Source organism: Salvelinus alpinus, chromosome 4 (assembly GCF_045679555.1).
Source record: "Salvelinus alpinus chromosome 4, SLU_Salpinus.1, whole genome shotgun sequence".
NCBI classification, from domain to species: Eukaryota; Metazoa; Chordata; class Actinopteri; order Salmoniformes; family Salmonidae; genus Salvelinus; species Salvelinus alpinus.
In genome coordinates this window covers 12732423-12757540 of record NC_092089.1, presented here as the reverse complement: position 1 = coordinate 12757540, position 25118 = coordinate 12732423, and the positions used below count along the sequence as shown (strand labels likewise).

The 25118-nt window shown below is 45.0% G+C and overlaps 1 protein-coding gene across 3 annotated transcripts; it reads left to right on the top strand.

Moving 5' to 3' along the window:
- azi2 (5-azacytidine induced 2) lies at positions 1 to 25118 on the top strand. Of its 3 annotated transcripts, XR_011674506.1 has the most exons (9): positions 1 to 215; positions 1697 to 1932; positions 4450 to 4566; positions 5271 to 5370; positions 6764 to 6897; positions 8030 to 8079; positions 11133 to 11263; positions 20045 to 21724; positions 21777 to 25118. XR_011674506.1 is itself a non-coding variant. In XM_071395679.1 (8 exons), the coding sequence occupies exons 2-8, from the start codon at positions 1708 to 1710 to the stop codon at positions 20482 to 20484; spliced, it is 1197 nt and encodes a 398-aa protein (XP_071251780.1). In that variant the 5' UTR covers positions 1 to 215; positions 1697 to 1707; the 3' UTR covers positions 20485 to 25118. The 3 variants fall into 3 exon arrangements, 2 of the variants coding, with proteins under 2 accessions (XP_071251780.1, XP_071251781.1); XM_071395679.1 differs by having other exon boundaries at positions 20045 to 25118; XM_071395680.1 differs by having other exon boundaries at positions 1701 to 1932; positions 20045 to 24952.

Below are 25118 nucleotides of genomic sequence, written 5' to 3'. Positions count from 1 at the left end.
ATCACTTCACCCCGGAAGTTTTGAAAGTGACATTTCACATGACGGTGGATGTTTCCTGGTTCATGGTTATTCACAAATGTATTATATATCGAAAACATATAAAATAACGATTTACAACAGATATATATTTTGGCATCACAGTCGTCCTGTAAATTGGTACCGAACCATGCTCGGTAGATACACAACGTGATATCGTCGAGAACAAGATCAACAAGGTAAAATAAGCTAACGCGGCTAGCTAGTATCAATTGATCATCAGCTGGCTGCGTATTCTTGTATCGTTTAGCTGCCAGCTAACTGCTATAAGACTGTCATCGCCAACTGGCTCACAGTTGTAAGGTCTAGATTACCAATTTAGCACGCTAGATAACACATCAGTCTTTAGTTTGGGTTGATCCATATTGAATAATGGCCTGTCCCGAGTTGCTAGCTAGCTATGCTAACGTCCTTCGAAATGCTGATGTTTTGATTTTGCCTGGTGTGGTGGAAAGGGACGTGTTTATTTTATGACAACCTGATATATTTACTAATTGTTTTAACCGATAATAATGGATTATGGTTTTAACTAATCGTTTCAATAATATATATATTGATTTCAACAAGTGTCATGACATACAACATTGGTTTTGCTTTCTCTTTTTGACGCAACAGTTCCTTAGCTCTCACTTCCGTTATCGTGTAACATTGCGACACAACATCAGGAGTCTGTGTATTGGGAATCCAACCAATACACAGACTCCCGATGTTGTGTCCCAGAGCTGGTTATCTTGGTGTCTTTCACAAGCAGCTAAGCCCAACGCAGCTTGTTATGGCTAAGATAAGAAAGAGAGAGGAGTTTAACCGGCTCCTCCTATTTATTTTTGTACCTAGACCTTTTCTCTGCATTTTCAAACGAGTGAGGTCAACTCATCGCTAGAATCTCAATCCTGGACTTGTAGCACAACTGGCATGGCACACAACGATTGTCATTCTAAAGTTTGCTGGAAATAAATAAATTTGTTCCCAAATATATGCAACTCTATGTCAAACTCATGACATTATTGTATTGTCTTAGTTGTGTATAACTGACTCCTGGGGTCTACCTCTGCTCTCTACTAGCTAGGCCTGGCATGGAGCTTGGCATTATTGTATTGTCTTAGTTGTGTATAACTGACTCCTGGGGTCTACCTCTGCTCTCTACTAGCTAGGCCTGGCATGGAGCTTGGCATTATTGTATTGTCTTAGTTGTGTATAAATGACTCCTCGGGTCTACTCTCTGCTCTCTACTAGCTAGGCCTGGTATGGAGCTTGGCATTATTGTATTGTCTTAGTTGTGTATAACTGTCTCCTCGGGTCTACTCTCTGCTCTCTACTAGCTAGGCCTGGCATGGAGCTTGGCATTATTGTATTGTCTTAGTTGTGTATAACTGACTCCTGGGGTCTACCTCTGCTCTCTACTAGCTAGGCCTGGCATGGAGCTTGGCATAATTGTATTGTCTTAGTTGTGTATAACTGACTCCTGGGGTCTACTCTCTGCTCTCTACTAGCTAGGCCTGGCATGGAGCTTGGCATTATTGTATTGTCTTAGTTGTGTATAACTGACTCCTCGGGTCTACCTCTGCTCTCTACTAGCTAGGCCTGGCATGGAGCTTGGCATTATTGTATTGTCTTAGTTGTGTATAACTGACTCCTCGGGTCTACCTCTGCTCTCTACTAGCTAGGCCTGGCATGGAGCTTGGCATGGAGGCAGTGGAGGATGACATCTGCATTCTGAAGCATGAGACGGCGTACGGTGGAGCAGGGGAGAGCCCCGTGTCCGTGTGTGCCGGGGATGAGTCTGTAGCCTCCCACTTTGCCCTGGTCACAGCGTACGAGGACATCAAGAAGAGGCTGAGAGACACGGAGAGAGAGAACACACTGCTGAGGAAGAGAGTCAAACAGCTGGAAGATAAGGTACAGGCTTTCATTAAGACACAACAGTCAGCTGACTCAGCACCCAAAATAGGTTGGTAATAAACCTACTCTGCTCTAACAACTTCATACCTTGATACAGCAAGTAAGTTCTCAGCAGTAGCAGTAAAATACAACTTTATTATCCCGATTAGGGTCATTGATTTTTTTTTTGGGGGGGGGGGGGACAGATAAACCCTCAGATGGTCAAAGTACATCTAGCTGTATTGTCAGGGGTTGTTCTCACAGTAAAACATTGTCACTTATCAATGTGTTGAGGTCATCCTATTCTTGGAGAGGCTTGCATCATGAGATTCAACAGCTGTGTGTTGTAACCTGTAGCTGTGTTGTAACCTGTAGCTGTGTTGTAACCTGTAGCTGTGTTGTAACCTGTAGCTGTGTTGTAACCTGTAGCTGTGTTGTAACCTGTAGCGGTGTTGTAACCTGTAGCTGTGTGTTGTAACCTGTAGCTGTGTGTTGTAACCTGTAGCTGTGTGTTGTAACCTGTAGCTGTGTGTTGTAACCTGTAGCGGTGTTGTAACCTGTAGCTGTGTTGTAACCTGTAGCTGTGTGTTGTAACCTGTAGCTGTGTGTTGTAACCTGCAGCTGTGTTGTAACCTGTAGCTGTGTTGTAACCTGTAGCTGTGTGTTGTAACCTGTAGCTGTGTGTTGTAACCTGTAGCTGTGTGTTGTAACCTGTAGCTGTGTGGTTGTAACCTGTAGCTGTGTGGTTGTAACCTGTAGCTGTGTGTTGTAACCTGTAGCTGTGTGTTGTAACCTGTAGCTGTGTGTTGTAACCTGTAGCTGTGTGTTGTAACCTGTAGCTGTGTGTTGTAACCTGTAGCTGTGTTGTAACCTGTAGCTGTGTTGTAACCTGTAGCTGTGTTGTAACCTGTAGCTGTGTGTTGTAACCTGTAGCTGTGTGTTGTAACCTGTAGCTGTGTGTTGTAACCTGTAGCTGTGTGTTGTAACCTGTAGCTGTGTGGTTGTAACCTGTAGCTGTGTGTTGTAACCTGTAGCTGTGTGTTGTAACCTGTAGCTGTGTGGTTGTAACCTGTAGCTGTGTGGTTGTAACCTGTAGCTGTGTTGTAGCTGTGTGTTGTAACCTGTAGCTGTGTGTTGTAACCTGTAGCTGTGTGTTGTAACCCGTAGCTGTGTGTTGTAACCTGTAGCTGTGTGTTGTAACCCGTAGCTGTGTGTTGTTAGCTGTAGCTGTGTGTTGTTAGCTGTAGCTGTGTGTTGTAACTTGTAGCTGTGTTGTAACCTGTAGCTGTGTGTTGTTAGCTGTGTGTTGTAACCTGTAGCTGTGTTGTAACCTGTAGCTGTGTGTTGTAACCTGTAGCTGTGTGTTGTAACCTGTAGCTGTGTGTTGTAACCTGTAGCTGTGTGTTGTAACCTGTAGCTGTGTGTTGTTAGCTGTGTGTTGTAACCTGTAGCTTTGTTGTAACTTGTAGCTGTGTTGTAACCTGTAGCTGTGTGTTGTTAGCTGTGTGTTGTAACCTGTAGCTTTGTTGTAACTTGTAGCTGTGTTGTAACTTGTAGCTGTGTTGTAACTTGTAGCTGTGTTGTAACCTGTATCGGTGTTGTAACCTGTAGCTGTGTGTTGTAACCTGTAGCTGTGTGTTGTTAGCTGTGTGTTGTAACCTGTAGCTTTGTTGTAACTTGTAGCTGTGTTGTAACCTGTAGCTGTGTGTTGTAACCTGTAGCTGTGTGTTGTAACCTGTAGCTGTGTTGTAACCTGTAGCTGTGTGTTGTTAGCTGTGTGTTGTAACCTGTAGCTGTGTGTTGTAACCTGTAGCTGTGTGTTGTAACCTGTAGCTGTGTGTTGTAACCTGTAGCTGTGTTGTAACCTGTAGCTGTGTTGTAACCTGTAGCTGTGTTGTAACCTGTAGCTGTGTTGTAACCTGTAGCTGTAGGTTGTAACCTGTAGCTGTAGGTTGTAACATGTAGCTGTGTTGTAACCTGTAGTTGTGTGTTGTAACCTGTAGCTGTGTTGTAACTGATGACGTGTGGTTGTAACCTGTAGCTGTAGGTTGTAACCTGTAGCTGTGTGTTGTAACCTGTAGCTGTGTTGTAACCTGTAGCTGTGTTGTAACCTGTAGCTGTGTTGTAACCTGTAGCTGTGTGTTGTAACCTGTAGCTGTGTGTTGTAACCCGTAGCTGTGTGTTGTAACCCGTAGCTGTGTGTTGTAACCTGTAGCTGTGTGTTGTAACCTGTAGCTGTGTTGTAACCTGTAGCTGTGTGTTGTAACCTGTAGCTGTGTGTTGTAACCTGTAGCTGTGTGTTGTAACCTGTAGCTGTGTGTTGTAACCTGTAGCTGTGTGTTGTAGCTGTAGGTTGTAACCCGTAGCTGTAGGTTGTAACCCGTAGCTGTGTGTTGTAACCCGTAGCTGTGTGTTGTAACCCGTAGCTGTGTGTTGTAACCTGTAGCTGTGTGTTGTAACCTGTAGCTGTGTGTTGTAACCTGTAGCTGTGTTGTAGCTGTGTTGTAACTGATGACGTGTTGTTGTAACCTGTAGCTGTTCAGGCCTGAAGCTCCTTCCCCTGAAGGACCCCAGTACGTCAACAAGGCCTTCAGTGCCTACCGTGGCATCTACATGGAGAAGGAGGACCTGCAACTGGAGCTAAATAAACTGGTATGTACAGTCCACTAGGTCCAGCTGGTGTGTACAGTCCACTAGGTCCAGCTGGTGTGGACAGTCCACTAGGTCTTGCTGGTGTGGACAGTCCACTAGGTCCAGCTGGTGTGGACAGTCCACTAGGTCCAGCTGGTGTGGACAGTCCACTAGGTCCAGCTGGTGTGGACAGTCCACTAGGTCCAGCTGGTGTGGACAGTCCACTAGCTCCAGCTGGTGTGGACAGTCCACTAGGTCCAGCTGGTGTGGACAGTCCACTAGGTCCAGCTGGTGTGGACAGTCCACTAGGTCCAGCTGGTGTGGACAGTCCACTAGGTCCAGCTGGTGTGGACAGTCCACTAGGTCCAGCTGGTGTGGACAGTCCACTAGGTCCAGCTGGTACGTACAGTCCACTAGGTCCAGCTGGTGTAGACAGTCCACTAGGTCCAGCTGATATGTACAGTCCACTAGGTCCAGCTGGTGTAGACAGTCCACTAGGTCCAGCTGGTGTGTACAGTCCACTAGGTCCAGCTGGTATGTACAGTCCACTAGGTCCAGCTGGTGTGTACAGTCCACTAGGTCCAGCTGGTGTAGACAGTCCACTAGGTCCAGCTGGTGTGGACAGTCCACTAGGTCCAGCTGGTCAGAAGCAGTATCTCCTCCTGCTTCTCTGACTCTTCATCTTTTACTCTTCATCATATCTCTCTTTAACTGTGTTTCTCTAGAAGAGGGAGAAGAGTGAGTCTGAGAGGCTCCTGAATGAGCAGCTGCAGGCCAAAGAGATGGAGCTGCTGCAGTTAAAGACTGAGATGGAGACCAGCCAAGGTACTTTAATGAGCAGGGACTTAACCTCAGCCAAGGTACTTTAATGAGCAGGGACTTAACCTCAGCCAAGGTACTTTAATGAGCAGGGACTTAACCTCAGCCAAGGTACTTTAATGAACAGGGACTTAACCTCAGCCAAGGTACTTTAATGAGCAGGGACTTAACCTCAGCCAAGGTACTTTAATGAACAGGGACTTAACCTCAGCCAAGGTACTTTAATGAGCAGGGACTTAACCTCAGCCAAGGTACTTTAATGAGCAGGGACTTAACCTCAGCCAAGGTACTTTAATGAACAGGGACTTAACCTCAGCCAAGGAACTTTAATGAGCAGGGACTTAACCTCAGCCAAGGGACTTTAATGAGCAGGGACTTAACCTCAGCCAAGGGACTTTAATGAGCAGGGACTTAACCTCAGCCAAGGTATTTTAATCACCAGGGACTTAACCTCAGCCAAGGGACTTTAATGAGCAGGGATTTAACCTCAGCCAAGGGACAGTATCATTACCATGTTTTCCCCTTAGTCTCACCAACAGACTGACAGGCAGAGTCATCATGACCAGGCAGGGACTTTCCTTTACGCTCAGCCAAGATGTAATGACCAGGATTGTCCCTAATGTCCAGCTAAGGGACAGTTAATGCCCATGACTTTACACTGAGCCTAGACGCTCAACTTCCAATGTGCCCACTATCCCACAGACAAGCTAGAGTGTTCATTGTTCAAGCCTCTCTACCCTGATGTTCAATGTTTCTCCCAGACAAGCTAGAGTGTTCATTGTTCAACCCTCTCTACTCTGATGTTCAATGTTTCCCCCAGACAAGCTAGAGTGTTCATTGTTCAACCCTCTCTACCCTGATGTTCAATGTTTCTCCCAGACAAGCTAGAGTTTTCATTGTTCAACCATCTCTACCCTGATGTTCAATGTTTCCCCCAGACAAGCTAGAGTGTTCATTGTTCAACCCTCTCTACCCTGATGTTCAATGTTTCTCCCAGACAAGCTAGAGTGTTCATTGTTCAACTCTCTCTACCCTGATGTTCAATGTTTCCCTCAGACAAGCTAGAGTGTTCATTGTTCAACTCTCTCTACCCTGATGTTCAATGTTTCTCCCAGACAAGCTAGAGTGTTCATTGTTCAAACTCTCTAGCCTGATGTTCAATGTTTCTCCCAGACAAGCCAGAGTGTTCATTGTTCAACCATCTCTACCCTGATGTTCAATGTTTCTCCCAGACAAGCTAGAGTGTTCATTGTTCAAACCTCTCTACCCTGATGTTCAATGTTTCTCCCAGACAAGCTAGAGTTAAAGAAGTAGAGGGGGGACTGATGTCACATGACCCAGAAGTGACAACGTGTATTCTAGCCGTGTCTGTGTGTGTGTGTGTGTTCTCCCTCCGTAGTGATGAAGTCTCTAACCAGTAGTCAGGACTACTGGCAGGTGGACAGGATCAACAGTGAACTGAAGTTCCATACTCTGCAGGAAGAGTTGAAGAGGATGACTCTGGAGAAGAACCGACTGCAGGAACCCTGTGGGGTAAGACTATGGTCTGTTGACCCCAAAAACACGGGGAAGGTCTGTTGACCCAAAAACCCGGTGAAGGTCTGTTGACCCAAAAACACGGTGAAGGTCTGTTGACCCAAAAACCCGGTGAAGGTCTGTTGACCCCAAAAACCCGGTGAAGGTCTGTTGACCCAAAAACACGGTGAAGGTCTGTTGACCCAGAAACCCGGTGAAGGTCTGTTGACCCAAAAACATGGTGAAGGTCTTGTTGACCCAAAAACCCGGTGAAGGTCTGTTGACCCAAAAAACCCGGTGAAGGTCTGTTGACCCAAAAACACGGTGAAGGTCTGTTGACCCCAAAAACCCGGTGAAGGTCTGTTGACCCAAAAACACGGTGAAGGTCTGTTGACCCCAAAAACCCGGTGAAGGTCTGTTGACCCAAAAACACGGTGAAGGTCTGTTGACCCAAAAACCCGGTGAAGGTCTGTTGACCCAAAAACACGGTGAAGGTCTGTTGACCCAAAAACACGGTGAAGGTCTGTTGACCCAAAAACACGGTGAAGGTCTGTTGACCCCAAAAACACGGTGAAGGTCTGTTGACCCAAAAACCCGGTGAAGGTCTGTTGACCCAGAAACACGGTAAAGGTCTGTTGACCCAGAAACACGGTAAAGGTCTGTTGACCCAAAAACCCGGTGAAGGTCTGTTGACCCAAAAACCCGGTGAAGGTCTGTTGACCCAAAAACACGGTGAAGGTCTGTTGACCCAAAAACACGGTGAAGATCTGTTGACCCAAAAACACGGTGAAGATCTGTTGACCCAAAAACACGGTGAAGGTCGGTTGACCCAAAAACACGGTGAAGGTCTGTTGACCCCAAAAACACGGTGAAGGTCTGTTGACCCCAAAAACCCGGTGAAGGTCTGTTGACCCAAAAACACGGTGAAGGTCTGTTGACCCAAAAACACGGTGAAGGTCTGTTGACCCAAAAACACGGTGAAGGTCGGTTGACCCAAAACCTTTGTTTTGAGGTCCATGAAGACACATTGTGGAGCAACCAGAAAGCCGGTGTAGTTTTGCCGGGCTTTTCTTTTCCAGACGTGGTCTGTGAACTACGCTCTTATTCTAGCGTTTCATTTATAACTCTTTTGATGACCTCCTCTTCCTAGGATTCTTCTGGAACTGACGGTGACCAGAATCACGTGGAGTCTAACCCCAGGTATGTCCCTCATCTCCTCAGAATACTCCTTCAGGTTTGACACCAAGGGAAAATCTCACTAAATAAATTTGGAAGCAGAATTCTAGCCCCATTTTGAAACACCTGTCATATAGTGTAGATGCCATACACCAGCCACCAGGTGGAGACAAAGCTTTGTTTACCTCAGAGCCAGGTAGTTCTATGTCTGTAGTTTACCTAGCAACAGGGTTCACTTTCAATAAGAAACTCGTCTGAGTACTGGGACATGCCACTCAGATAGACGGATCGTACTAGAATAGACAGGATACATGCCACAGAAATTCAAGGCATCAACAACCAACTCTGCCAGTTGTCCCATGCTGATGAACACTAATATCTCTGTTACACTGGCTCTATATACACTCACTGGCTCTATATACACTCACTGGCTCTATATACACTCACTGGCTCTATATACACTCACTGGCTCTATATCACTGGCTCTATATCACTGGCTCTATATACACTCACTGGCTCTATATCACTGGCTCTATATACACTCACTGGCTCTATATACACCCACTGGCTCTATATCACTGGCTCTATATACACTCACTGGCTCTATATACACCAACTGGCTCTATATACACTCACTGACTCTATATACACTCACTGGCTCTATATACACTCACTGGCTCTATATACACTCACTGGCTCTATATACACTCACTGGCTCTATATACACTCACTGGCTCTATATACACTCACTGGCTCTATCTATACACTCACTGGCTCTATATACACTCACTGGCTCTATATACACTCACTGGCTCTATATACACTCACTGGCTCTATATACACTCACTGGCTCTATATACACTCACTGGCTCTATGTACACTCAAACTCTTTCACACTCTTCACATATGTTGCTGCTACTCTGTTTATTATCTATCCTGATTGCCAAGACACTTTCACCCTCACCGACATGTACATATTACCTCAATAACCTCAACTACCTCGTACCCCTGCACCGTGACTCTGTACTCCTTGTATATAGTCTCATTACTACCTCGTACCCCTGCACCGTGACTCTGTAATCCTTGTATATAGTCTCATTACTACCTCGTACCCCTGCACCGTGACTCTGTACTCCTTGTATATAGTCTCATTACTACCTCGTACCCCTGCACCGTGACTCTGTACTCCTTGTATATAGTCTCATTACTACCTCGTACCCCTGCACCGTGACTCTGTACTCCTTGTATATAGTCTCATTACTACCTCGTACCCCTGCACCGTGACTCTGTACTCCTTGTATATAGTCTCATTACTACCTCGTACCCCTGCACTGTGACTCTGTACTCCTTGTATATAGTCTCATTACTACCTCATACCCCTGCACAGTGACTCTGTACTCCTTGTATATAGTCTCATTACTACCTCGTACCCCTGCACCGTGACTCTGTACTCCTTGTATATAGTCTCATTACTACCTCGTACCCCTGCACAGTGACTCTGTACTCCTTGTATATAGTCTCATTACTACCTCGTACCCCTGCACCGTGACTCTGTACTCCTTGTATATAGTCTCATTACTACCTCGTACCCCTGCACCGTGACTCTGTACTCCTTGTATATAGTCTCATTACTACCTCGTACCCCTGCACTGTGACTCTGTACTCCTTGTATATAGTCTCATTACTACCTCATACCCCTGCACAGTGACTCTGTACTCCTTGTATATAGTCTCATTACTACCTCGTACCCCTGCACCGTGACTCTGTACTCCTTGTATATAGTCTCATTACTACCTCGTACCCCTGCACAGTGACTCTGTACTCCTTGTATATAGTCTCATTACTACCTCGTACCCCTGCACCGTGACTCTGTACTCCTCGTATATAGTCTCATTATTGTTATTTTTATTGTGCTACTATTTCCTTTTTTTTATTTAGTAAATGTTTCCTACTTAAACTCTGCATGATTGGTGAATGGGCTGGTAAAGTAGCATTTCACTGTAAAGTCCACTACAGCTGTTGTATCAGGAGCTTTTGACAAATACCAAAGGGATTTGATCTAATTTGGGAACGTGGTGTAGACCTCCAGTACATTATGATGTCCACTAGTTGGCGCTACAGACCCAGAGTTTCATTCACAGAGAACCAAAGTAAAAGCCTTTTAACCACACCGAACAGGTGCCTGTCTGAAACAATTCTTTCTCCATCCTGTGAATCTCACAAGAGGACATTTTTTTAAGCCGAGTATCTTTTTTTAAGTGTAACGTTTGAAAAGCACTCGGCAAATAAATATATTATAATTCTGTAGAGAATCAGTACCAGACAAGCTTTTGACTAGTTTTGTGTGTGTATCTAATATATATATATATTTATCTCATCTCATTGCTTAAATGTATGCATAAATAAGACCTTATAGATGCCAAGTTTTGGTCATGATATGGTTTTTCAGACAAAATAATCAAGAGGGAGATGCGACGTCCAAGAAATTTTAGCAATTACACTTCACATCGGGTTCAATTAGAAAAACAGCAGAAAAATATTCAGCTCAGTGAAACCAATAGCAAGTGAATGGAACATGACGATGAATGAATCCCCGGGGGGTCTCTCTCTGCTGCGTCCGGTTTAGTCAAGGTGTTCATGAGATCTGTGCTCCTCTATAAAGTCTGTCTTACAGGTGCTGTCAACAACATCACGTTTCTGACTCCCCTTTAGGATGTTCAAAACATCTTGTGCATCTTGACTCTATATCATCACAAATATGCCTTTAGGTCTTTGCGTTAATGGTTAATGTTGAAGGATTTTTCTTCTATTATTATTTAAATAAATGTGTTTATTTTCTTATTCTGGAATTGCTTGGAGAAGCGGAAAGTGGCAGCATTACTGTTTTCACAAATGTAAAAAAAGAAAACAAAAAAGAAATCTGTGTATTCCTGTCCTGAATTAAGTATGTATTGTGCAAATGTAAATAGTCCTGTAGATGAATGTAGGAGTGTTGTCCTGTAGGAGTGTTGTCCTGTAGATGAATGTAGGAGTGTTGTCCTGTAGTCTTGTCTCATTGTAGTCTTGTTATTTTACAGCGATAAGGCAGTTCTACAGTCCTACGAGGCCCTGGCCACTGAGATCTCCTCTCTACACTCAGTGTTGAAACAACAGTCTGACCTGGTGAAGAAGCTCGGAGACAAACCACAGCTAGCAGCTAACAGACGAGGTGAGTTACAAACCACAGCTAGCAGCTAACAGACGAGGTGAGTTATAAACCACAGCTAGCAGCTAACAGACGAGGTGAGTTACAAACCACAGCTAGCAGCTAACAGACGAGGTGAGTTACAAACCACAGCTAGCAGCTAACAGACGAGGTGAGTTATAAACCACAGCTAGCAGCTAACAGACGAGGTGAGTTATAAACCACAGCTAGCAGCTAACAGACGAGGTGAGTTATAAACCGCAGCTAACAGACGAGGTGAGTTATAAACCGCAGCTAACAGACGAGGTGAGTTACAAACCACAGCTAGCAGCTCACAGACGAGGTGAGTTATAAACCACAGCTAGCAGCTAACAGACGAGGTGAGTTACAAACCACAGCTAGCAGCTCACAGACGAGGTGAGTTATAAACCACAGCTAGCAGCTAACAGACGAGGTGAGTTATAAACCACAGCTAGCAGCTAACAGACGAGGTGAGTTACAAACCACAGCTAGCAGCTAACAGACGAGGTGAGTTATAAACCACAGCTAGCAGCTCACAGACGAGGTGAGTTACAGACCACAGCTAGCAGCTAACAGACGAGGTGAGTTACAAACCACAGCTAGCAGCTAACAGACGAGGTGAGTTATAAACCACAGCTAGCAGCTAACAGACGAGGTGAGTTATAAACCACAGCTAGCAGCTAACAGACGAGGTGAGTTATAAACCACAGCTAGCAGCTAACAGACGAGGTGAGTTATAAACCACAGCTAGCAGCTCACAGACGAGGTGAGTTACAGACCACAGCTAGCAGCTAACAGACGAGGTGAGTTACAAACCACAGCTAGCAGCTAACAGACGAGGTGAGTTACAAACCACAGCTAGCAGCTAACAGACGAGGTGAGTTATAAACCACAGCTAGCAGCTAACAGACGAGGTGAGTTATAAACCACAGCTAGCAGCTAACAGACGAGGTGAGTTATAAACCACAGCTAGCAGCTAACAGACGAGGTGAGTTATAAACCACAGCTAGCAGCTAACAGACGAGGTGAGTTATAAACCGCAGCTAACAGACGAGGTGAGTTATAAACCACAGCTAGCAGCTAACAGACGAGGTGAGTTATAAACCACAGCTAGCAGCTAACAGACGAGGTGAGTTACAAACCACAGCTAGCAGCTAACAGACGAGGTGAGTTATAAACCACAGCTAGCAGCTAACAGACGAGGTGAGTTATAAACCACAGCTAGCAGCTAACAGACGAGGTGAGTTATAAACCACAGCTAGCAGCTAACAGACGAGGTGAGTTATAAAACACAGCTAGCAGCTCACAGACGAGGTGAGTTACAGACCACAGCTAGCAGCTAACAGACGAGGTGAGTTACAAACCACAGCTAGCAGCTAACAGACGAGGTGAGTTACAAACCACAGCTAGCAGCTAACAGACGAGGTGAGTTATAAACCACAGCTAGCAGCTAACAGACGAGGTGAGTTATAAACCACAGCTAGCAGCTAACAGACGAGGTGAGTTATAAACCACAGCTAGCAGCTAACAGACGAGGTGAGTTATAAACCGCAGCTAACAGACGAGGTGAGTTATAAACCACAGCTAGCAGCTAACAGACGAGGTGAGTTATAAACCACAGCTAGCAGCTAACAGACGAGGTGAGTTATAAACCGCAGCTAACAGACGAGGTGAGTTATAAACCACAGCTAGCAGCTAACAGACGAGGTGAGTTATAAACCACAGCTAGCAGCTAACAGACGAGGTGAGTTACAAACCCCACTAGCAGCTCACAGACGAGGTGAGTTATAAACCACAGCTAGCAGCTAACAGACGAGGTGAGTTACAAACCACAGCTAGCAGCTCACAGACGAGGTGAGTTATAAACCACAGCTAGCAGCTAACAGGCGAGGTGAGTTATAAACCACAGCTAGCAGCTAACAGACGAGGTGAGTTACAAACCACAGCTAGCAGCTAACAGACGAGGTGAGTTACAAACCACAGCTAGCAGCTCACAGACGAGTTGAGTTACAAACCACAGCTAGCAGCTAACAGACGAGGTGAGTTATAAACCACAGCTAGCAGCTCACAGACGAGGTGAGTTACAGACCACAGCTCACAGACGAGGTGAGTTATAAACCACAGCTAACAGACGAGGTGAGTTACAAACCACAGCTAGCAGCTAACAGACGAGGTGAGTTATAAACCACAGCTAGCAGCTAACAGACGAGGTGAGTTATAAACCACAGCTAGCAGCTAACAGACGAGGTGAGTTACAAACCACAGCTAGCAGCTAACAGACGAGGTGAGTTACAAACCACAGCTAGCAGCTCACAGACGAGTTGAGTTACAAACCACAGCTAGCAGCTAACAGACGAGGTGAGTTATAAACCACAGCTAGCAGCTCACAGACGAGGTGAGTTACAGACCACAGCTCACAGACGAGGTAAGTCCTGGCTGGGGCTCTTTCAGCAGACATTATGGAAGGTTGCAGACAGAAATGTCTTGAGCTGGCTAGATCCTCTATACTACATGGCAGAGATGTGTGTATTTTCTAGGTAATGTATGTGTGTATTTTCTAGGTAATGTATTTCTATCTGAACAATCCAGGATAATGTGCCCTACTCATTAAAATAATCCCTGTGTATGAGGGAGAGGGCCTCGGACCAAAGAGCAGATTTTCTGACATACTGCTACTACTTATTTATTGTAGAGAAATGAATGTTTTCTCTTCAAGTGTCCTTGTCAACATCTCATGAGTTCCCCCTTCTCTCTGAGTGATAACTGAACCCAACCTGTCTTTTCACACATCTTAAAACAACATGCCATCAACAAGGAATCTTTCAAAATAAAAGTTGTTGATGAAAGAGAGTCTACTATGTAGGCTAGGTGGAAGAAAGAGGGATTCTACTGGAGGCTAAGTGGAAGAAAGAGGGATTCTACTGTAGGCTAGGTGGAGAAAGAGGGATTCTACTGGAGGCTAGGTGGAGAAAGAGGGATTCTACTGTAGGCTAGGTGGAGAAAGAGGGATTCTACTGTAGGCTAGGTGGAGAAAGAGGGATTCTACTGGAGGCTAGGTGGAAGAAAGAGGGATTCTACTGTAGGCTAGGTGGAGAAAGGGATTCTACTGTAGGCTAGGTGGAGAAAGAGGGATTCTACTGTAGGCTAGGTGGAGAAAGAGGGATTCTACTGTAGGCTAGGTGGAGAAAGAGGGATTCTACTGTAGGCTAGCTGGAGAAAGAGGAATTCTACTGTAGGCTAGGTGGAGAAAGAGGGATTCTACTGGAGGCTAGGTGGAGAAAGAGGGATTCTACTGTAGGCTAGCTGGAGAAAGAGGGATTCTACTGGAGGCTAGGTGGAAGAAAGACAGCCGAGCTATTATCATAGCACTACAATGGTAGAGGATATATTATGATATTAAAGCTATCTCTCTTTCCTGTTCTGATGTTTTTCACCCCTGAAGAGATTTAGTATATTACTATTCTCTTTGTGGAACAGAAGACCAAACAAGATATTTAGTAGGTTACTATTCTCTTTGTGGAACAGAGGACCAAACAAGATATTTAGTAGGTTACTATTCTCTTTGTGGAACAGAGGACCAAACAAGATATTTAGTAGGTTACTATTCTCTTTGTGGAACAGAAGACCAAACAAGATATTTAGTAGGTTACTATTCTCTTTGTGGAACAGAAGACCAAACAAGATATTTAGTAGGTTACTATTCTCTTTGTGGAACAGAGGACCAAACAAGAGATTTAATAGGTTACTATTCTCTTTGTGGAACAGAGGACCAAACGAGATTTAATAGGTTACTTTTCTCTTTGTGGAACAGAGGACCAAACAAGAGATTTAATAGGTTACTATTCTCTTTGTGGAACAGAGGACCAAACAAGATATTTAATAGGTTACTATTCTCTTTGTGGAACAGAGGACCAAACAAGAGATTTAATAGGTTACTATTCTCTTTGTGGAACAGAGGACCAAACAAGAGGTGCAAATTAGAATGAAATATAAAGAGCAAATATATTTATTCTAGTGAATATCCCAGACTAATCCTGTTTTGTAGATGAGAGCGAAAAAGGGGAGAGATGTATTTATTCAAAGACACTGAGCATCTGTATTCGTCGGAGGTTCTTACCACGAAATCACTTTTATTCAAATGGAAACTCTCATGAGACTGTTTCTCTCTCTCTCCATCCTGCTCTTCCATCAAACACAGAGGAACTCTCATTTAAACTTTATTATTATCCGCTCAACATGATGATTGGATAGAAAACCAATGATGTGTGTGTCTAATGTTGCATGCATTTGTGCTGCATATTAAAGAGTGTGTGTGTGTGTGTGTGTGTGTGTGTGTGTGTGTGTGTGTGTGTGTGTGTGTGTGTGTGTGTGTGTGTGTGTGTGTGTGTGTGTGTGTGTGTGTGTGTGTGTGTCAGACATTTGACTGAACTGCTCTGACTCTCTTTACCATAGAAAGAAATGTCTATTCTCTTTAAATATGTTTTCTAAGCCATGTTATCTCTGAGGGATGCATCTCTCTAAAAGCCTTAATCAGGTGTGTGTGTGTGTGTGTGTGTGTTGTGTCTCTGAAGCCTTAATCAGGCCTGTGTGTGTGTTGTGTGTGTGTTGTGTCTCTGAAGCATTAATCAGGCCTGTGTGTGTGTGTGTGTGTGTGTTGTGTCTCTGAAGCCTGTCTAGTTCTGAAGGGAACGTCGGAGGTGTGATTCTCACTCCATCTCTCCTCACACTACTCAGCCCAATTAGCTATACAGCCTCTGGAAACTACAGTGTCTGGCTGTCTGTCCCTCTGCCTGTCTGGTTGTCCCTCTGCCTGTCTGTCGCTCTGCCTGTCTGCATGGCTGTTCTTCTGTCTGTCGCTCTGCCTGTCTGGTTGTCTGTCGCTCTGGCTGTCTGTCGCTCTGCCTGTCTGGTTGTCTGTCGCTCTGCCTGTCTGCATGGCTGTTCTTCTGTCTGTCGCTCTGCCTGTCTGGTTGTCTGTCGCTCTGCCTGTCTGGTTGTCTGTCGCTCTGGCTGTCTGTCGCTCTGCCTGTCTGGTTGTCTGTCGCTCTGCCTGTCTGTCACTGCCTATCTGGTTGTCTGTCGCTCTGCCTGTCAGTCGCTCTGCCTGTCTGGTCGTCTGTTGCTCTGGCTGTCTGTCGCTCTGCCTGTCTGGCTGTCTGTCGCTCTGCCTGTCTGGCTGGCTGCCTGTCGCTCTGCCTGTCTGGCTGGCTTTCTGTTGCTCTGCCTGTCTGCCTGTCTACCTGTCTCTGCCTACCAGGCTGTCCGTTGCTATGTCTGTCCGTCGCTATGTCCGCCTGCCTGCCTGTCTGTCTGTCTGCCTGTCTGTCACTTTGATTTCTAGAGGAGAAAACTAAACTAAAATGCTGACTGAATGTAAGATAAATAAATAATTTCTTAATAAATATTTTGTCTATTCTATTCACACACTGTTTACTAATTCCTTTTCAGCATCATCCAACCCAACCACATATCCCTAGCGGTACACTCTGTCAGCATCATCCAACCAATCACACATCCCTAAAGGTACACAGGAACAATCTTTAATTAATTAGCCTAGTTATTGGCATTCATCCAACTTAGAGGATAATGGATATCAATCAACAGCATTTAGAGTTGATTATTGAGCCAAAATGATTACTAGAACCAGTCGCACTAACTGAAATGATTACTAGAACCAGTCGCACTAACTGAAATGATTACTAGAACCAGTCGCACTAACTGAAATGATTACTAGAACCAGTCACACTAACTGAAATGATTACTAGAACCAGTCACACTAACTGAAATGATTACTAGAACCAGTCACACTAACTGAAATGATTACTAGAACCAGTCACACTAACTGAAATGATTACTAGAACCAATCACACTAACTGAAATGATTACTAGAACCAGTCACACTAACTGAAATGATTACTAGAACCAGTCGCACTAACTGAAATGATTACTAGAACCAGTCACACTAACTGAAATGATTACTGGAGCCAGTCACACTAACTGAAATGATTACTAGAACCAGTCACACTAACTGAAATGATTACTAGAACCAGTCACACTAACTGAAATGATTACTAGAACCAGTCACACTAACTGAAATGATTACTAGAACCAGTCGCACTAACTGAAATGATTACTAGAACCAGTCACACTAACTGAAATGATTACTAGAACCAGTCGCACTAACTGAAATGATTACTAGAACCAGTCACACTAACTGAAATGATTACTAGAACCAGTCGCACTAACTGAAATGATTACTAGAACCAGTCACACTAACTGAAATGATTACTAGAACCAGTCACACTAACTGAAATGATTACTAGAACCAGTCACACTAACTGTAATTATTACTAGAACCAGTCACACTAACTGAAATGATTACTAGAACCAGTCACACTAACTGAAATGATTACTAGAACCAGTCACACTAACTGAAATGATTACTAGAACCAGTCACACTAACTGAAATGATTACTAGAACCAGTCACACTAACTGAAATGATTACTAGAACCAGTCACACTAACTGAAATGATTACTAGAACCAGTCACACTAACTGAAATGATTACTAGAACCAGTCACACTAACTGAAATGATTACTAGAACCAGTCACGCTAACTGAAATGATTACTAGAACCAGTCACGCTAACTGAAATGATTACTAGAACCAGTCGCGCTAACTGAAATGATTACTAGAACCAGTCACGCTAACTGAAATGATTACTAGAACCAGTCACGCTAACTGAAATGATTACTGGAACCAGTCACGCTAACTGAAATGATGACTAGAACCAGTCACGCTAACTGAAATGATTACTAGAACCAGTCACGCTAACTGAAATGATTACTAGAACCAGTCACGCTAACTGAAATGATTACTGGAACCAGTCACGCTAACTGAAATGATTACTGGAACCAGTCACGCTAACTGAAATGATTACTAGAACCAGTCACACTAACTGAAATGATTACTAGAACCAGTCACACTAACTGAAATGATTACTGGAATCAGTCACACTAACTGAAATGATGACTAGAACCAGTCACACTAACTGAAATGATTACTGGAACCAGTCACACTAACTGAAATGATTACTAGAACGAGTCATAATTACTGAAATGATTACTAGAACCAGTCACACTAACTGAAATGATCACTAGAACCAGTCACACTAACTGAAATGATTACTAGAACCAGTCACACTAACTGAAATGATTACTGGAACCAGTCACACTAACTGAAATGATTACTAGTACCAGTCACACTAACTGAAATGATTACTAGAACCAGTCACACTAACTGAAATGATTACTAGAACCAGTCACACTAACTGAAATGATTACTAGAACCAGTCACACTAACTGAAATGATTACTAGAACCAGTCACACTAACTGAAATGATTACTAGAACCAGTCATGATTACTAGAACCAGTCACACTAACTGAAATGATTACTAGAACCAGTCATAATTACTGAAATGATTACTAGAACCAGTCACACTAACTGAAATGATCACTAGAACCAGTCACACTAACTGAAATGATTACTAGAACCAGTCACACTAACTGAAATGATTACTGGAACCAGTCACACTAACTGAAATGATTACTAGAACCAGTCACACTAACTGAAATGATTACTAGAACCAGTCACACTAACTGAAATGATTACTAGAACCAGTCACACTAACTGAAATGATTACTAGAACCAGTCATGATTACTAGAACCAGTCACACTAACTGAAATGATTACTAGAACCAGTCATAATTACTGAAATGATTACTAGAACCAGTCACACTAACTGAAATGATCACTAGAACCAGTCACACTAACTGAAATGATTACTGGAACCAGTCACACTAACTGAAATGATTACTAGAACCAGTCACACTAACTGAAATGATTACTAGAACCAGTCACACTAACTGAAATGATTACTAGAACCAGTCACACTAACTGAAATGATTACTAGAACCAGTCACACTAACTGAAATGATCACTAGAACCAGTCACACTAACTGAAATGATTACTAGAACCAGTCACACTAACTGAAATGATCACTAGAACCAGTCACACTAACTGAAATGATCACTAGAACCAGTCACACTAACTGAAATGATTACTAGAACCAGTCACACTAACTGAAATGATCACTAGAACCAGTCACACTAACTGAAATGATTACTGGAACCAGTCACACTAACTGAAATGATTACTAGAACCAGTCACACTAACTGAAATGATTACTGGAACCAGTCACACTAACTGAAATGATCACTAGAACCAGTCACACTAACTGAAATGATTACTGGAACCAGTCATAATTACTTCATCAAGACAGTGGAAGTAATTGTGTGGTGTTGCGATACTAAGAGTTCCATGGACAAAGGAACATAATCCTAATGAATATTCACATAATCCTAATGAATATTCCCTGGTCTTCATGAGCAGTCAGTTGTGATGAGTTGCTTTGTTTTGAATGTGGTGTGTTTGAAATGGATTTATTTTCTTGAGTGCTGCTTTTGGGGTAGGTGGCAAGGGTGAGGGTGCCAAATACTGGGTGTTGTTCAGTAGGGAATAACGTAGTAGAACATTATGCAACTGAAGAAAACCCACAATTAGTGTCATTGTACCAGTTCAGGTAGTACCAAAACAACAGTGTCAAAATGGTTTCCTCCTGTTTGACGTCTACTGAACACAACCAGGTAAAACATTGTAATTAACTGACAACCTGATTTAAATCAGTCATGTTTAAGAAAGTGTTTGTGTTTGTTCTCTCTAGCTGCACCAACGGTCCCTGTCCAGTGTCTGGACGACGTGGAGAAGAACCTGAACCATCGGACAGTCCGCATGTCCGTGCCCCGTGCCCCTAGTGCCCCCCCCGTCCCCTCCAGCTCTGGCCGGCCCTGCCTGCCCCCCGTGGGCCCCCCGGCTCTGGAGGGTCTCAGGGAGGACTACTGGCCAAACGGTCCCTGGTCCAGCCACTACCCTGGAGCCTTGGGTCTGGACAGTACCAGCCCTGTCCTCTTGCCTCCTCCTCCTCTCAACCAGGCCTCTCTAGATGACTCCTCCTGGTCCTTCCCCTCCCCGCCCAAACCCAGCGATGCCCTCTTCTGGGAGGGCCAGAGGCAGGGTCTGAGCCAGGGCAGCCCCATCCACTCCTCCAGGGGTAATACCCCCATGAGCCCTAATGGAGACTGGGCCAAGCCCCCACCCTACTGAGGTGGAGGACTCCCTGGCTCTAAGCCTGCCCTGCCCGTGCAACACCCAACCTGCCTTAAGATGAGGAGACAACTCCTATGGACTCTCCAGCCCTGGCGAACTAGCTCCAGGACGATTCAACGAGCCACAGAACCAAACCACAGGAGAAGATTCTGATGGGCTATCCTCTGACCCGGCCCAGACACACCGATGACTCCCCCTCTCTGGGAATCAGGTGGCAGAGAAAGGAAGTTTCATCCAGCGAAGAGAGAAAGATGATGGGAGAAGTCTGGACAGACAGATTATGACTGTGTTTAATGTGTGTATCTATACTGGTATTTACTAGAGCTCAAAGCTGTAGTGAACTAATCCAGTCTTGAATGCTTTTCAATTTTAGCCCCCCCCCCGCTAATGTGACTTCTTTAACATGTTCCCCGTTGTCATGTATTATAAAGGTATATAGTCCATCCTTACGTTATCTGTCCTTAATAATATAGAGGTTATGGTGAACCTGCGCTGTAACAGATACTGGTATATATACCCCCCCAGTAGCACCTAAAGCTGTTTTTAATCACACAACACAAGGCAGGTAGCCCTGTGGTTAGAGTGTAGGGACGGCAGGTAGCCCTGTGGTTAGAGTGTAGGGACGGCAGGTAGCCCTGTGGTTAGAGTGTAGGGACGGCAGGTAGCCCTGTGGTTAGAGTGTAGGGACGGCAGGTAGCCCTGTGGTTAGAGTGTAGGGACGGCAGGTAGCCCTGTGGTTAGAGTGTAGGGACGGCAGGTAGCCTAGTGGTTAGAGTGTAGGGACGGCAGGTAGCCTAGTGGTTAGAGTGTAGGGACGGCAGGTAGCCTAGTGGTTAGAGTGTAGGGACGGCAGGTAGCCTAGTGGTTAGAGTGTAGGGACGGCAGGTAGCCTAGCGGTTAGAGTGTAGGGACGGCAGGTAGCCTAGCGGTTAGAGTGTAGGGACGGCAGGTAGCCTAGTGGTTAGAGTGTAGGGACGGCAGGTAGCCTAGTGGTTAGAGTGTAGGGACGGCAGGTAGCCTAGTGGTTATAGTGTAGGGACGGCAGGTAGCCTAGTGGTTAGAGCGTTGGGACGGCAGGTAGCCTAGTGGTTAGAGCGTTGGGATGGCAGGTAGCCTAGTGGTTAGAGTGTAGGTAGCCTAGCCTAGCAGGTAGCCTAGTGGTTAGAGTGTAGGGGGGACAGGTAGCCTAGTGTTTAGAGCGTTGGGCAGGTAGCCTAGTGGTTAGAGCGTTGGGCAGGTAGCCTAGTGGTTAGAGCGTTGGGCAGCCTAGTGTTTAGAGCGTTGGGCAGGTAGCCTAGTGGTTAGAGCGTTGGGCAGGTAGCCTAGTGGTTAGAGCGTTGGGCAGGTAGCCTAGTGGTTAGAGCGTTGGGCAGGTAGCCAGAAGGTTGCTGGATCGAATCCCTGGGTTGACAAGGTATAAACCTCCACACAGCTTGCCTTGTCCTAAACCCCTTAACAAGGCTAATCTATCAGTTGTTTCAGATACTGATGGATCATTTGTATTGTATTTGTTTACAACTTACATTACACTACCAACAGTATGTGGACACCTGCTCCTCCAACGTCTCATTCCAAAATTATGGCCATTTAATATGGAGTTCGTCCCCCCTTTGCTGCTATAACAGCCTCCAGTCTTCTGGGAAGGCTTTCCTACTAGAGGTTGTAACATTGCTGAGGGGACTTTCTTCCATTCAGTCACAAGAGCATTAGTGAAGTCGGGCACTGATGTCGGGCGATTAGGCCTGGCTCGCAGTCTGCGCTCCAATTCATCCCAAAGGTGTTCGATGGGGTTAAGGTCAGGGCTCTGTGCAGATCAGTCAAGTTCTTCCACACCGATCTCGACAAACCATTTCTTTTCTGGACCTCGCTTTGTTGCAAGGGGGCATTGTCATGCTGAAACAGGAAAAGGCCTTCCCCAAAATGTTGCCGCAAAGTTGGAAGCACAGAATCATCTAGAATGTCATTGTATGCTGTAGCATTAAGATTTCCCTTCACTGGAACTAAGGGGCACGAACCATGAAAAACAGCCCCAGACCATTATTCCTCCTCCACCAAACTTTACAGGTAACGTTCTCCTTGCATCCGCCAAACCCAGATTTGTCCGTCGGACTGCCAGATGGTGAAGCGTGATTCATCACTTCAGAGAACACGTTTCCACTGCTCCGGAGTCCAATGGCGGCGAGCTTTACACCACTCCAGCCGACGCTTGGCATTGCGCATGGTGATCTTAGGCTTGTGTGCGGCTGCTCGGCCATGGAAACCCATTTCATGAAGCTCCCGATGCACAGTTACTGTGCTGACTTTGCTTCCAGAGGCAGTTTGGAACTCGGTAGTGAGGGTTGCGCTACGCGGTTCAGCACTCGGCGGTCCCGTTCTGTGAACTTGTGTGGTCTACCACTTCGCGGCTGAGCCGTTGTTTCTCATAGACACGTTTCCACTTCACAATAACAGCATTTACAGTTGACCTGGGGAAGCTTTAGCAGGGCAGAAATTACTAACTTAATTGTTGGGTAGGTGGCATCCTGTCACGGTGCCACGTTGAAAGTCACCGAGTTTTTCATGAAGGCCCATTCTGCTGCCAATGTTTGTCTATGGAGATTGCATGGTTGTGTGCTCGATTTTATACACCTGTCAACAACGGGTGTGGCTGAAATTGCTGAAATCCACTAATTTGTAGGGGGTGTCCTCAAACTTTTGTGTGTATATATATAGAGTATCATGTCAAATAAGCGTTGCAGAAATCCCCTGAAATATAAAGGCATTTAACCCAGTACTGCTCCTGACAAGTTCTGGAGGGCTTACAGCTCAAACCCACACTATACCTGGTATCAAGTTCTGGTGGGCTTACAGCTCAAACCCACACTATACCTGGTATCCAGTTCTGGTGGGCTTACAGCCCAAACCCACACCATACCTGGTATCAAGTTCTGGTGGGCTTACAGGCCAAATCCACACTATACCTGGTATCAAGTTCTGGTGGGCTTACAGGCCAAACCCACACCATACCTGGTATCAAGTTCTGGTGGGCTTACAGCTCAAATCCACACTATACCTGGTATCAAGTTCTGGTGGGCTTACAGGCCAAACCCACACCATACCTGGTATCAAGTTCTGGTGGGCTTACAGCCCAAACCCACACCATACCTGGTATCAAGTTCTGGTGGGCTTACAGCCCAAACCCACACCATACCTGGTATCAAGTTCTGGTGGGCTTACAGGCCAAACCCACACCATACCTGGTATCAAGTTCTGGAGGGCTTACAGGCCAAATCCACACCATACCTGGTATCAAGTTCTGGTGGGCTTACAGCCCAAACCCACACCATACCTGGTATCAAGTTCTGGTGGGCTTACAGCCCAAACCCACACCATACCTGGTATCAAGTTCTGGTGGGCTTACAGCCCAAACCCACACCATACCTGGTATCAAGTTCTGGTGTGCTTACAGCCCAAACCCACACCATACCTGGTATCAAGTTCTGGTGGGCTTACAGCCCAAATCCACACCATACCTGGTATCAAGTTCTGGTGGGCTTACAGCCCAAATCCACACCATACCTGGTATCAAGTTCTGGTGGGCTTACAACCCAAACCCACACCATACCTGGTATCAAGTTCTGGAGGGCTTACAACCCAAACCCACACCATACCTGGTATCAAGTTCTGGTGGGCTTACAGCCCAAACCCACACCATACCTGGTATCAAGTTCTGGTGGGCTTACAGGCCAAACCCACACCATACCTGGTATCAAGTTCTGGTGGGCTTACAGGCCAAACCCACACCATACCTGGTATCAAGTTCTGGTGGGCTCACAGCCCAAACCCACACCATACCTGGTATCAAGTTCTGGTGGGCTTACAGCCCAAACCCACACCATACCTGGTATCTAAACGTCAAAAGGAATCTTTTTTTTCCAAATTACTCACTTTTTTTCCAATGATTATTGTTCAGCTATTCTGCTTTGAAGTCAATGGAAGTAGGGCTTGTCTTTCACACCACAACCATGTCAATACAATAATATATACATATATATATGAGAGAGGTGTTATGGGAAGCACATGTAATCATATGAGAGTTGGTGTGCAGTAGCTGTACAGTCTTGTTTCTTGTGAGATGGCAATCCACTAGGTCAGTGGGGATACGCAAGATTTGGCCCCCTATTCTCTATATTAGTGCACTACCCGGTAGTTCACTATGTAGGGGATAGTGTGCCGTTTGGGAGATCCATGTAGAGTCGTAATAGTATGTTTTTGAAGTTTTCTGCCGGGCTGAGTTGAGTTGACTCCAGTGTTTTTAAGAGGCGTCCTAATATAGAGGAAGCCTCTCCATGGATACCAAGTGAAATATCACCTATAGAAGTGTCATGTGACTTCCTGTCTTGTCTGGTAAAAGGGATTTCACTTACCTCGATTTTCTCTTTCAGTCCCTTACAATTGTGATCAATGATTATTTCTTCTACATTTATTTTTTATTTTTTTTAACCAATGTTATTTTACAGCAGTTGTTTCATACTCACTCCTGTAAAAGATTTGCAGACCACAATGCAATGTACAGTAGATAAGGATTATATTTTAGAACCTACCGCTTTATGTAAATATGATTTTAAATTAAATAAACGATTGAATGTGAA